At 39.9% G+C, this 13,723-nt stretch overlaps 1 protein-coding gene and 1 long non-coding RNA gene across 2 annotated transcripts; one reads left to right on the top strand and one right to left on the bottom strand.

Moving 5' to 3' along the window:
- The first annotated feature begins 1,861 nt into the window (after positions 1-1,861).
- dnajb1b (DnaJ heat shock protein family (Hsp40) member B1b) lies at positions 1,862-5,264 on the top strand. Its single transcript, XM_024802876.2, has 3 exons — positions 1,862-2,266; positions 3,683-4,281; positions 4,435-5,264. Exons 1-3 carry the CDS (start codon positions 2,056-2,058, stop codon positions 4,666-4,668), a joined length of 1,044 nt encoding a protein of 347 aa, XP_024658644.1. The 5' UTR covers positions 1,862-2,055; the 3' UTR covers positions 4,669-5,264.
- A 4,223-nt stretch (positions 5,265-9,487) lies between these two features.
- Positions 9,488-13,086, bottom strand: LOC143419201 (uncharacterized). Its single transcript, XR_013099180.1, has 3 exons — positions 12,947-13,086; positions 10,934-11,113; positions 9,488-10,805 (listed from the first exon to the last, which is right to left on the bottom strand). It is a non-coding gene; the product is annotated as an uncharacterized LOC143419201 (long non-coding RNA).
- Positions 13,087-13,723: the final 637 nt, after the last annotated feature.

The raw sequence follows: 13,723 nt of genomic DNA, 5'->3' as shown, positions 1-13,723 counted from the left end.
TTTAGTCACGTTTTGATAAAACATAGTGAATTATATATATAGTATGGTAATGAGGAGCTATGTTACCATAAACTCCGCTGTTGCTCCAGTACATCGTTATTTTAACTTATTAAAGTCTCTGAAACTCAAGAGAGATGGAGGCCCGTTTTACCAAAGAATATCACAGCATTTGGTGTTTTGATGATGGTGTCTGTATTAATTTGTAGTGAACCTTTCCTCAGGCAGAGGTTCTCAAACTGTGGGTTGGTTACCCACTGATAGACAAAAATGTTCACTCAATATGGTAGATTTCTATTGAGTACATAAGAAAACTTGAGTTTGTTGATGCTATTGTGGGTTCTGTACTTAAGTCAGATTTAGCTTGGATCCTTTTTTAAAATAAGTGATTAATAATAATAATAATAATAATAATAATAATGAAAAGGTGGTCTTAGCAGTGGCAGCAAATCATTACATTTATGTATTATCTAGCTTCAACATTTAAATCAGTTTGTGTAAAACAGAGATTTAAAAAAATGCAGTTTAAAGAGATAAAAAAGTGGGCTTCCAGATGTGGCTACATGGTAGAATACAGCCAAGTCACAGTAACATGGCAGTTACTGTATCTCTTTCACATGTTTCTTGTCTGCTTTCCTCTGATTGAGGTAACAGGTCTAAAAAAGGCTGATCCCTCCTGATGGCACAGTGTTATTGTTACATCTTCCTGTTCACCACCAGTCAGTAAGCAGTGGATTTATTTGTCTTAAATCTGGGCCGCACCCAAGCGTGAAAGTTCCTGCCAGCAGTTCACTCAGCTTCAGATTGCATTTGGTGTGCCAAGCCAATAATCCCACGGGACATGTAGGAATGGATTTTTTCTAATGTTTGAAATATTTTAGAGTAATCAAGAGTGGTCTTGTGATCTTGTTTTGCATCAAAATAAACCTAAAGTTATGTTTATCAAGACAGCGAGGGCCGTCAAACATACCAGAAACAACTTAGTCATGGCTTTGCAGAATCTGGGGTGTGAAAATTGGAGAAAAGCCCTGAAATAAAGTTTTTCAACGAAATGGTATTCTCTGTAAAGTTACGTATTGCCAGCATTGCTACACAAGAACAAAAATGTATGGACATAAAGTACTATGCTCTTTACTTACAAATACTCTACATATAAAAATTTTATGCTTTTACGTCATTTATTTATTTGTACGGTGCTTTCTGAAACACACAGTTTGTAAAAAACAAAACTCCATATTAAAGGTAAGTATATATGTTCAAGCATACAGACACAAAGTCAAATAGACGTTCTTATGTTCTAATTCTAACATACACACTTGAATGCACACATCAGATGTAAACTATGGCCAAAAATAATAGGAGAAGGATTCAGAAAAGGCTGACCTATAAAAAAGGGTTTTTTAGCAGTGCCTTGAAACAGACCACTGATTCAGTTGCCCTGACAGGGTGAGAAAGGCTTCTCCAAAGTTTAGGCACTCCAACCTCAAATGAGTGATCACCTCTGGTTTTAAAATAAGATTGTTGAAGGAGACCCTGATCAGATGATCTGAGAGGCCATTTGGTGTTATAAAGCATACATACATACATACATATACATACACGAGTCTGACCATATGGGGCTTTATATGTCATTAATATAATTTTAAATAAAAACAAATTCTGCTTAATTAGCACAAAATGTTTTCAGTAGGTTGTTCTGGAGTACTTACTGGAGTACTGATCTGGCCCTTTTGAAAGCAAATTGGGCTGTGTGAGGCCCGTAAACTAAAATATGTTTGACACTCTTGGATCAGGCATGAAACGTAGGTTGAGAAATATGTCCGACACCACATGAAGGCATCATGGCGTGACGTCCCGCTGGGCGTGTCCCTGGCGCAGCGTCACCGAGGAGATTGTTCAGGCTGGTTATGGAAAACTCTGGAAGTTTCCACACTGTTTATAAAGAAAATATGCGGGGCTGAGCGGATCGAGTTGAGTCAGGATTGAGGACGTGCGGCAGAAGTTCATCACCAGCAATTTACCAACAGCTACAACAGGTTAGACCACTGGTTGGTCAAAATGGGTAAAGACTACTATGAGATTTTGGGGATTAAGAAAGGAGCATCGGAGGACGACATCAAGAAAGCTTATCGTAAGCAGGCTCTGCGTTATCATCCTGACAAAAACAAGTCACCGGGAGCCGAGGAGAAATTCAAGGAGATTGCTGAAGCTTACGACGTTTTGAGCGACCCTAAGAAAAAAGATATATACGACCGTTTTGGCGAAGAAGGTAAGTTTTCTAAATCATGCAATATTGCGGGGCCAATAATCGTCAAGGCGCCGTCAAAATAACGTTTAACACAGTTGGAGCTACGAGCTGTCAACAAGGCTGGGTGGAAACAACAGTTCTGAACATGTGTAGACTAAACTGGGATAATCCTGTGTGTCATGGCGCTGTCCTGGCTCTCCTGTCCTCCGACCTTCAGTCAGTGGCTTGTCTCTGAGCCAGGACAGGAGAGCTGGTCTGCTGACGGCAATACTCGCATTGCATGTTTCTGCAAGAACTTGATGAAGTACGTAGAGAAGCTGGAGGGTTCTGCATCTGACGGGACAGGAAAGGGGCGGGGGGCTCGGCTTTTAGGCCCTAACGATGACTAGCTAACCTCGGTGTTGATATTTTTAGTTCACAAAAACCTGAAATGGTGGAAACTTCTACTTAAGTATTAGCACAGAGGTTTTAACATTACAACAAGCCAAAGTATAAAGCATAAAATGCTTATAGTTTAAAGTCTTCAAAGTCAACAACAAAGTAAAGATTTAAAATAAATGGATATCAATGTAAAAAAATGTACATCTAAAGTATAGTGAAGTGGAAGCATAACCTTCAAGTGCTTCAGCGTTGTCCTCGTTGTACTAAGCTGCAGTCCACCATTGCTCCTATTCATGCTGTTAGACAATGATGATGGACATTGTGAGATTAACAGTACTCTAGCGCAAGGGTATTGGTAGAGGGGGGCAGTGCCACTCCATGCACCCAACTGGACATATCCCAGCTACTCTCATGGAATACTTAAGTTACTCCTAGTAAAGCCTGGTAAAATTGTGAAAAATCACCTACCCAGTGCACTCATGCAGTGGAAACCTCAGTTATCCCCAGTGATCACAGCATTACACAAGCATTCGTGTTGTGTTTCTTCACATTCTTCTTGGTACCTCCTGAACTGAGAGCATTTCCAAATAAGGATGCTGACAAGTAATATTTTGGCACACAGTTAAACAGCAGCTGCTGTATAACTTTGGTTATTTGGCTATTAATTCTAACATGACAAATGTGTTTTAGCCCTGTTTCCTGGCTGATTTTAGTGTTATGCTAGTTTCACATCTGCTTTTGTACTTTAAAGGGTGTTTGCAAAATCAAAGCACAAAATAACTTTGTTCATACTATTGTTTAAATGAAAAAACATGATAAAATTCTCTTTATACCAGCATTCACGTGAACCTCATTAGTGTATGGGATATTTTAAAATCATTACTAATAAAAATCTAAAATTAGTAATTTGCATTAAATAAGTTGCACAAAAGTAAGATAATGATGACTAACAACTGTTTCTTACAAGAATAAAAAAAAACAAACAAACAAACTTACTGCAGTGTGCCAAACCCAAACTGAATCCTTTTAATCTGATTGTTTCTACTATGCTTCCAGGACTGAAAGGCGGAGGCCCTACTGGTGGTGGTGGTGGTGGTCCTGGCACCTTCAGCTACACCTTCCAGGGTGACCCCCATGCCATCTTTGCAGAGTTCTTCGGTGGACGTAACCCATTTGAACAGTTCTTTGGCGGGCGGAATGGAGGCATGGATGAGGAAATGGACACTGATGAGCCATTTGCCCGCTTTGGGATGGGTGGCGGCGGAATGGGGGGAATGGGTGGGTTCCCTCGCTCCTTCAGCTCTGGTATGGGCGGTCACACTAGTGTGGTAAAGAAGCAGCAGGATCCTCCTGTAGTTCACGATCTCCGGGTGACCTTGGAGGAAGTGTTGTCAGGTTGCACCAAAAAAATGAAAATCTCACGGAAAAGGCTGAACCCTGATGGCCGAACATTAAGGAAAGAAGAGAAAATCCTAGAGGTGCAAATAAAGAAAGGCTGGAAAGAGGGCACTAAAATTACGTTTCCTAAAGAGGGAGACGAGACTCCTACAAACATTCCAGCTGACATTGCATTTGTGTTGAAAGACAAGCCACATCCAGTGTTCAAACGTGACGGCTCTGACATCATTTACACCGCTAAGATCTCACTCAGAGATGTAAGTAAGAGTACATATAACTTTAAAAATACATTTTCAATGTTTGTTTTTTTTTGTTTTTTTTTAATCAATTTAAATGTTAACTAAATGACATATGAAGTTAACTGGAATTCCTAATGTTTTTCTTCTTTATCTTATCTTCTGATTCTCCAGGCTTTGTGTGGCTGTACAGTCAATGCACCCACAGTAGATGGCAGAACAGTCACTGTGTCATCAACAGATATTGTGCATCCGGGGATGAAGCGACGAATTAGTGGAGAAGGGCTACCTTATCCCAAACGACCTGATCGTCGGGGAGACCTAATAGTAGAGTATGAGGTCAGGTTCCCAGAGCGGCTCACTCAGAGCGCGCGGGACACAATTGCTCAGGTCCTTCCTCGATCTTAAAAAAGACAATCATACCAACAAAACGAAAACAAAGCTGTAAATGTTTTCAAACATCACGTGGTTACTCGTGGCGGTTAAACTCACTCCAGCCAATATAGGACAAACTGATGAGTCAGATCATCCTCGGTCTACTTGATCATCTGTAGTGTCAGAACCACCTTTTGGAACACGCTTACCTGAATGGGTGAAGCAATTCACATACTAGAATGTAAATATATGACCGATACTGTGTGGTGTTTGATTTACTGAATATTATATTTTGATGACACTGAGTGTATATAAAATTCATGTGCACTATTCTGCGGGAGCTCTTGTTCATTCTAAAAGTCTCATTAAGAAGTTTTTATTTTTTTGTAAGAAATTGCAACAGGAATGTTTCCATTGCAATGTTTACATAGTTAGTATAGAGGTCTTATAACATTTCTAATGATAGATAAAAAGTTTCCTTTTCTGAGAGACTTGCTTCTTGACATCAAGAGATTTTATGTGTGTTTGAATGAGTGGTGTTGCAGTTGATGCTGTAAGGAGTGACATTTAAATCACAAGTGTTGTGCTATCTTTGGACAATAAAGACATTAAAATTGTTTAATGTTAAAGAGAGTAGTCTTACTGTTTTTGTTTGTTTGGTTTTTTTATTGCTCTGTGAGTATTTCAAAATAATGTCTGCTATTCTACAGAGATGAAAGGAACACTATGAGGGGAACTGTCCGAGTCTCCTACATTCACTAAGTGCGATGTCACTTTTGACTAACAAGGTCTAAATTCAAAGTCTTGTCTGCTGCCGCTATAAATATGCATACCGGTACTTAATTCTATAATTTAATCTCTTTGAAATTTTGCCTTTGTAAACCACCACAGTCAAGTTTAAATCAAACAGCATATAACTAAAGTGCCGACTATAAGATACATCTCAAGGGGTTTAACCATTGTATTAACATTGTATTAATGGACGTGCAACTTTTTTTTTTCTTTTTTTTTTTTTTTTAATAAATATTTCCCCAGTTTTAGAGGTTCAAAAATAACTGGATTGTTGGCTGATAGGTTCCATGGTCTGAGTCCTGTTCTCTTGTTACTTTTATGACAAATTAAGCAGATTAAAGATCTGGAATTAATTCTAGGTTTTGAGCTTGTATATGATAACTTTCACTTGAACTCTAAATATGAGGTCTAAAAAATATTGATAAAAGCTTTGAAAGCCACTATTAATCTGAATCCAGAGAAAACCTAGCACATTTTCCATTTTAATCATTTTAAGATGATTTTTTTTTTTTGTAATACTAGGATGGAAATCAAGTCCACAAACAATGTCAAGAACCCAAAGGTTTGTTTACACCATTGTGGTTCCCAACTCAACTGGGATAGGCTCATGTGATTGACTTGCTTTTGAAGAATACCATTTCTGTCACGGCTGCACAGCAGTCGTGTGGTGAATTGAGTAAAGGATCCAAGATGCAGGCACTGACTGGGGTGCGAGTGAATATTTATTTGCAGAGGTGATAAGGGGACAAAATCAGGAGGAGCAGAGCGGGGAGTAAACCAACCTAAACTGGGGAAAACTAAAGAACTCAACTTAAACCAAACACGCACAGGGGGAGGAACAAAATACACAATGAAAGATGGCGGAGAGACGCAGCCTAAACACCAGGTTACACAGAATGATGCAGACGGACACGGAGTTAAACAGACGACGCGACAGAGAGCACAGGAAAACACAGGGCTAAAATACACGGGGAGTAATCAGGGAATGGGCCACAGGAGGGAGACACAGCTGGGAGCAATAAGGCTAACGAGACAGGGGAGAGGTAAAACTGAACACACTGACATGAGACATGAACTTTCAGAATAAAACAGGAAACTAACAGACACAGAGAATCAGACAGGACACTGAACATGACAGGCAGACTCATGAGCAGACACAATAACACCATGGACAGACAGAGGGAACACAGAGAAGTGGGAGCAGGCAGGCAAAGAACAGAAACCTAACAAATGGCAAAATCACAACAGAATACACACTCGGAATGAACAAAAGCATAAGGAAACACAAAACACTGAGTCCTCAGACTCAGGACCATGACAATTTCTTTGCTTTAAGAAATTTTTGGGTTTCTTTTACAGTATGTTTTTTATCAGTTTGCAATGTGACTCACGACCTGATCAGTTTTGCAGCATTTGGCTGAATCTGAGTAGAGTATAGCTCTGTACACATCAAGATTCATCCTGCTGCCTCTATCAGTAGTCACATCATCAGTAAACACTAGTGACCTAGTTCCACTGGCAGTCATACATCCCATTAATTACCTTTACCAGAGGCCAACATAAGTTAAACAAGGATATCATTCTGTTATCTGGATTCATAAGACAAAACTACACCATGATAAAAATGTAAGCAGGTTAAACACATAATACAGTAACACTGCTGTAGGTGAATCAGAGGCATGAAGTTCACACTGACGCCTCTGTCTTTCTAAATGGAGGGACAGTAACTGCATGTGTATATGTAAGTGTGTAAAAAATTATAGTAAGATTAACAGCAACAGTATTTTGTCTATATCCGCCATTGTAGCAATTTTGTCTCGTAAACAATAACGTGGCGCACAGCATGACGTCAAAAAGGTGCACACCTTTGACGTTTCGTGACTCTATTTTCCTCATCCACGCATAAACGCAAAAACTGAGTTTTCGAAAATCTTTACCCTGGCAGGAGGTTTTATAAATATCAGTTTTCAGTGATACTAAATGCAGTTTACGTGTGGACGAAAGGACCAAATGCATAGAAAAAGCTGTGTTTTCAAAAATATCCGTGTACATGTGGATGTAGCCCTAGAGAGGATGAAGAGAATTGTTGATTCACAACTACGAGATGAACAAGCAGGCTTCTAACAGAACCGATCATGCACAGATCAGATCACAACATTATGCATCATAATTGAACAGTCTTTGGAGAAGGCATTTGACAGTGTGGACCAGGGACGATTCTAGGATCAGAGCTTTGGGGGTGCTGAGCACCCGGAGAGCTGCCCAGCCAGGCAAGATAAACCTGTCTCTGTCAGTCCCTGCATCCTTAAATGTTGTCCCGAGTTCTGTCTGACTGTCACTTTGGTGCATTTAAACCCCTGTTCCTCCCTGTCCTCATCGCCTGTTGTCTTCGTCTCCGTTATCAGTCATCATAATTTTACCATCTCTGTGCAAGTCTGCAAATTTCTTTATTAATATAAGATTCCTAAATTCATCAAGTCTCTCTGTGCCTGGGTCCTCGTCACAAAACATGACATCACTGTTTTGTACATTTTAACACAATTTAATCCCCACATTTGTGAAAGAAAAGCAAAACACTTTTTTAAAAAGTCTGTAACAAAACCATCAAATCTGATCAAGGTTATTTAAATGCTGCAAAAGAAGAATGGATTGTAATAAAAAAAAATACATATAGTTCCTTAATTACTGGGGGAGAATTATGAATGATGCTCATAGTGAGTAAAAAGTAAACAGTGCATTTTTTGGACAGAGATTCACTTTTAATGTGTTTGTATAATATAATACAGATACATAAAAAACACTCCCAAAACAGAATTATTTCAAATAAATTATTACAAAATATTAATAAAAACTATAAAAATGGAGGCAACTTTGCCTGTGGTAGAATGTATACAATGTATACAATGTATACAGGCACTTACACCTCTGCTTCGCTGTGTCTCAGCCACCATCGCTCTGGCAGCAAGAGTGCTAAAGCCAGAGTAGGGGAGAGGCGAGCTGGAACAAACCATTTTGGGAGGGGGGGTTATCTATACTTTTGTTGTTACAATGTTATGTCGCAAACAAGTACAGTACTGTATGCTTTTTATATTTTTAGTAGTGTGTCACACAAACAGCAAATATTGTCAAAAAAAGTAAGAAATCTTTGGGGGTGCCCCCAAAAATGGGCTAAAATCGCCCCTGCTGTGGACTGAGAGGGCCATTGGAACTTCCTCCAGCATACTACAGCATCCCAGCCAAGATGGTCAACATGATCAAGGGCTCATATTAGGTCATGACCTGAAGAGTAATCCACGAAGGGCAACTCACCAACAGCTTCCAGGTGAAGACCGGAGACCGACAAGGATGCCTGCTTGTCTGTTTGTCGTCATCAACTGGATCATGAAGACTTCCACCAGTGAATGCAGGAATGGAATTTAGTGGACCCTTTGGAGTCAGCTTGATGACTTAGACATTCCTGACGACCTGCCACTTCTTTCTCACAGCCAGCAGCAGATGCAAAAAAAAGACCAATGCACTGGCAGCTATATCAGCACATGGTGGACTCATCATCAACAAGAAGAAAACCCAAATTCTCAAGATCAACTCCAATAGCAACAACCCAAGCATCCTTAATGGAAGTCCTCTAGAGCAGCGGTCCCCAACCTTTTTTGCGCCATGGACCGGTTTATGCCCACAATATTTTCACGGACCTGCCTTTAAGGTGTCGTGGATAAATACAACAAAATAAAACTATTACCGGTACCGAAAAAAAAGAAGATTTATTCATAACACACGTGAAAAGACCCAGGGAAACCGAGTTAACGATAAAAACGATAACAAAATAACGCTGAAAACCGATAAAAACCCTGAAAACCATACATTTCACACCTGAGCTTCAACTCTCGCGACCCGGTACCAAACGACTCACGGACCGGTCCGAGGCCCGAGGGTTGGGGACCGCTGCTCTAGAGGAAGTACACTGTTTCCCCTACTTGGGCAGCATCATCAACCAACAAGGTGGAACCGATGCAGATGTCAAGGCAAGGATTGGCAAAACAATAGTCACCTTCATCCACATCAAGAACATCTGGGCATCCAACATGAAGTCAGTACTGCTGTACGGGGATGACACTTGGGAAAAAAAAGACCTCAAAAAAATAAACATTCCTCAATAGCTGTCTCAAAAGGAACCCCCACATTTGTTGGCCAGACACCATCAGCAACATCAACCTATGGGAAAGAACCTGTCGACTCCCAATAGAGGAAGAAATCAGGAAGAAAAGATGGTGCTGGGTAGGGCACACTCTACACAAACCACCAGCCAACATCACCAGGCAGGCTTGACTGCACCTGCAGTGGTTATTACTTAGATTTGCTTCTTTTTCATTTACATTTCGAATTTGATGTTCATCCCAATGTTGTTCATTTATGGCCTTTATTCAGAATCCGGACTAGTTCTGACATCTCTGAATAATGCTTTCTTTATTATCAAAATATATGCACATGATAACCATTTCACAAAAGAAATTTTAATTTTATTTATTGAACCCATGTATTTCTGCACAGGATGTTAACATTTGTCCTAATTCAATAAAAGTATTAGTAGAAGGTTATTTAATTTTTTAATTTTGTGTTTTGGGTCGTTTTTACCCGACTACATGCTAAAGCATAGACATATGGTAAAAAAAAACTTCCTAAAAGTCATATCTTTATTTCAGTTTTATACATTGCACATCACAGATTTTGCTCACAACATGCACAGGGTTTGTACGGGTGCTTGAAATCTTGAAAATGCTTGAATTTAATGTTGCATTTTTTAAGGTTTGAAAAGTGCTTGAATTTCACATGTGGTGCTTGAAAGTGTAACTGTATTTCATTCACCACAAATAACTATCTGATTGAATAGTTTTCTTATCAGATGGAAAAATAAAATGAGTCGCAAAATGTAAAAGCAAAATTTCCCTGCCTGGGCTGTCTTGCGCCTCTGGCTGTATCCCAACTCAGAGTCTGCAGCCTCAAAGTACACAGCCTCAACGGTCCTAAAGGGCAGCGTACTCAAAGACCGCTAAGGCCGGAAGTGCGAGGCTTGCATGGGACGGTCTAGCCTCCGTCGAGCTACCCAGGTTGCCTAGCAACCATGATACTAACAGCTGGAAACGTGTCATACAGCTTTGTTTGACAGAAATGAAGGAGAACACATTTAGTTCATTTGTTTCTACATGAGCTCTGTGTGATTTAATAAGTATCTGAGGCTTAGACCACGGGACTGTAAAAACATGATTGTTGGGTTTCATTTCTGTACTGAACTGTCATGGTCTGGGTGGGCACCTGCAGGTCTCCGACAGCGGCCCCTCCTCCTTTAGGCGGAGTTCGGTTGCTCCTCCCTGGCTGTCCACCTGTGAGCAATTATGCCAGCAGTATATCAGACCTGCGCTCTCAACCATTCATCGCCTGAGTATCTGCTATCCCCATGTTAGTCAAGTGGAGCATCATAACTCTGTCCTGAAGCCGTGTGATGACTTACTTGTTCTTCTTGTTCTCAGAGGTAGCACCTGGAGTGGAGATCTTGTCTCCCTCACTCCCGCCTTCCTGGACCTGGGCCGCCTGCTGCTGACACGACGTGGCCTGCCGGCCCACCACTCACTTACCTGCCTCCCCACGTCTCGACCGTTTCCGGGCCTTCCGCCCCACCTGTCCCCTCCACCTGAAACCAAGTAAGACAACTCAATTCAACTGTGGAGGATCGTTGATTGTCTGCTGGATCCCACTGACCGTGATCTCCTCTTATTCCAGTGCCCCGGCCCCTACCTAGTCCTGTTTCTACCTCCCCGCTGCCTCTGCTGTTCAGCCGTTCCCTAGAGGTGTCTAGGTCGCCCTCCATTATCTTAGATAATCCTACGCGCCACTAGTGTGGTGGCGTCGCTTTGTTTTTTGCTTTTGTTTGCCTGTGGGCGGAAATAAATCATTTATTCCCTATCGTCTCGCTTCCGGGTTGGTTTCTGCACCTGTGTCCATCTCTGTTCCCTCGTGCCGCTGGGCCGTGACACTGAACAGTCATTTTAAGATTAGCTAGTGAATAACAATTAGCTAATGTTGTTCATGAGACTAAAGTCATGGTAATGTAAATATAATATGGCCAATATTATAGTTATTATATTAATCATTATTAGTCATTACAGCAGGGAGTTTGAACTCCGTGTCAAATACTGAGCTTCAATAAAGATTCAAGTTGCATTTATTCATTGTTCCTATCACCTTAAATCTTCACTCAAAGACGAGTATCTTTGACACTGTATATATAGGTGTATTGTACATAAGAGACAAATATTGTTCGTTTTATATGTTGGCATTACTAAATGTGGTTCAATGCTTACATATATGTGTAAAAAGCAAATGTACGAGCTGTGATAACTGTTTCTGATAGAATGAAGAGTAGACTGATATATAAAACATTCCTTCATTGGGTGAGAAAATCATACCATGTCATAACTGCTTTACGTCATACAGAATAGATATAGAGCCTTAAACAGGCTGACTTCTACTAAATGGGTCAAACTGGGCAGAAAGTATACAAACACATAACATCCTTATAGAATATGATGTAACACTATAGATCAACTTACCTCAGAATATATAAAGCATATAAACAATTACAGCAATATGATGCAACAAACACAGCAGTGCTACTAATCCAAAATACTCAAAGCTTCATAGAACTGAAACAGACATCTATTTTTAGGTCCATTCTGCTGCTGATACATAATTTATTTTTTCTGAATATTAAACTTGTTGCTGTCTTTCATAGTTCGACACCACCAGCAATATAACATAGCTAACATTAACAGTGCAGTGAATCCTGCTGGTGCCGTGATATTCAGGACTGCAAACCGAGCAGCATCACTGACTTTCAGCTTGTTGTGTTTGTGGATATATGACTGACTTTAATTATCCATAAAATCATCACATTCTCTGTAAGATTAAGGTCAGCTATTGTATTATTATATTTTAAAGGCTTTAAAACCAAGTAAACACTGAAAGTACAAACACCGCTAATGGCAAATAACTTTGCTGACATGTGGCCAACAGTAATGTTTTAATGTTCCTCATTATTAAACATTTTCACATAAATGAGTGACATAATATTCAGTACTTAAAGGCTGCTGACCCTGAATTGGGATACAGCCAGAGTGTTTTGATACGTGAGAGATTTGTGACGTTTACCATGTTTGGAGTCTCAAGTTAGTGTGTTGTCTTGTGCAGAGATGGGCAGTAACATGTTACTGTAATCTGATTACTTTTTCAAGTAACGAGTAAAGTAAGGGATTACTATTGCAAAATTGGTAATTAGATTACCGTTACTTTCCCGTAGGAATGCTGCGTTACTAAAACCGTGATTTTTTTGCGAGAATGTCTCATGACAGTGACATAAGCGAGTGAGCCGCTGGTGACAACAGCTGTGTGCAGATCAACAATGGATCATATATCGAGTGCGGGAGAGAGTATGAGCGTGCAGCGTTTAAAGCGTGGAAGTACTGACCTTATTTTGAGTTTGATTCCATAAAAAGTGACAAAAACATTAGTGTCCGTTGTGCGTGGGAAGAAAACTTTTTACAGCGAAAAACCCTAAACTTCCAAGCAAGCACCGAGTGCGCAACGACGTAATGGGAAATTCACAGAGAAACTCGCGGATTCTTCAACTGACCGCGGCACACCTGCACCAGGGTAAACCTCCGCCTACCGCAGTCCTGCTTTACAGGTAAAATAGAGCAACAGGGCTGCTGAGTCTTTGACTTTATTTATTTTCTGCTGTGTTTCACTTGCATCTATTTGAAAGAGTGAGTGTAAACACAAAAAATATTTTATTTTATGTGCTGGAATGTGCAGAAAATAGGTTTAAATGTTAAACTAATTTATTCAAGTCAGAGAATGTTGCATACAATTAAATTTTTGCTTGATGCATAAAGTTAAAAGATTAAAACTAATAAAACAAGTTAAAAAAAGAGACTTTTCCATTTGATTACATTTTGTATGATGGATTATGCAGAAAAAGTAGAATTGGGCTGAAAGATCTATCGCTTTATCACCTCTTCAGGTTGTAAATCGTGTTTTTAAAAAGTAACTAAGTAACTAAGTAATTAATTACTTTTGAAAATAAGTAATCAGTAAAGTAACGGGATTACTTTTTTGGGGAAGTAATCAGTAATTAGTTACTGATTACTTTTTTCAAGTAACTTGACCAACACTGGTCTTGTGTAGTTAGTGTGTAGTGTAGTCGTTGTTTTGTTTTGTGTGTCAGTTCTACTAGTGGAAAAGC

This window comes from Maylandia zebra, linkage group LG6 (assembly GCF_041146795.1).
Source record: "Maylandia zebra isolate NMK-2024a linkage group LG6, Mzebra_GT3a, whole genome shotgun sequence".
Lineage (NCBI taxonomy): Eukaryota > Metazoa > Chordata > Actinopteri > Cichliformes > Cichlidae > Maylandia > Maylandia zebra.
The sequence above is the reverse complement of the archived record's forward strand: the minus strand, read 5'-3'. Positions and strand labels throughout refer to the sequence as shown.

Coding starts and splice junctions, on each gene's coding strand:
- dnajb1b (XM_024802876.2), top strand. CDS start 2,056: ATGGGTAAAGACTACTATGAGATTTTGGGGATTAAGAAAGGAGCATCG. Junction 2,267..3,682: donor CGACCGTTTTGGCGAAGAAG/GTAAGTTTTCTA, acceptor CTATGCTTCCAG/GACTGAAAGGCGGAGGCCCT. Junction 4,282..4,434: donor CTAAGATCTCACTCAGAGAT/GTAAGTAAGAGT, acceptor CTGATTCTCCAG/GCTTTGTGTGGCTGTACAGT.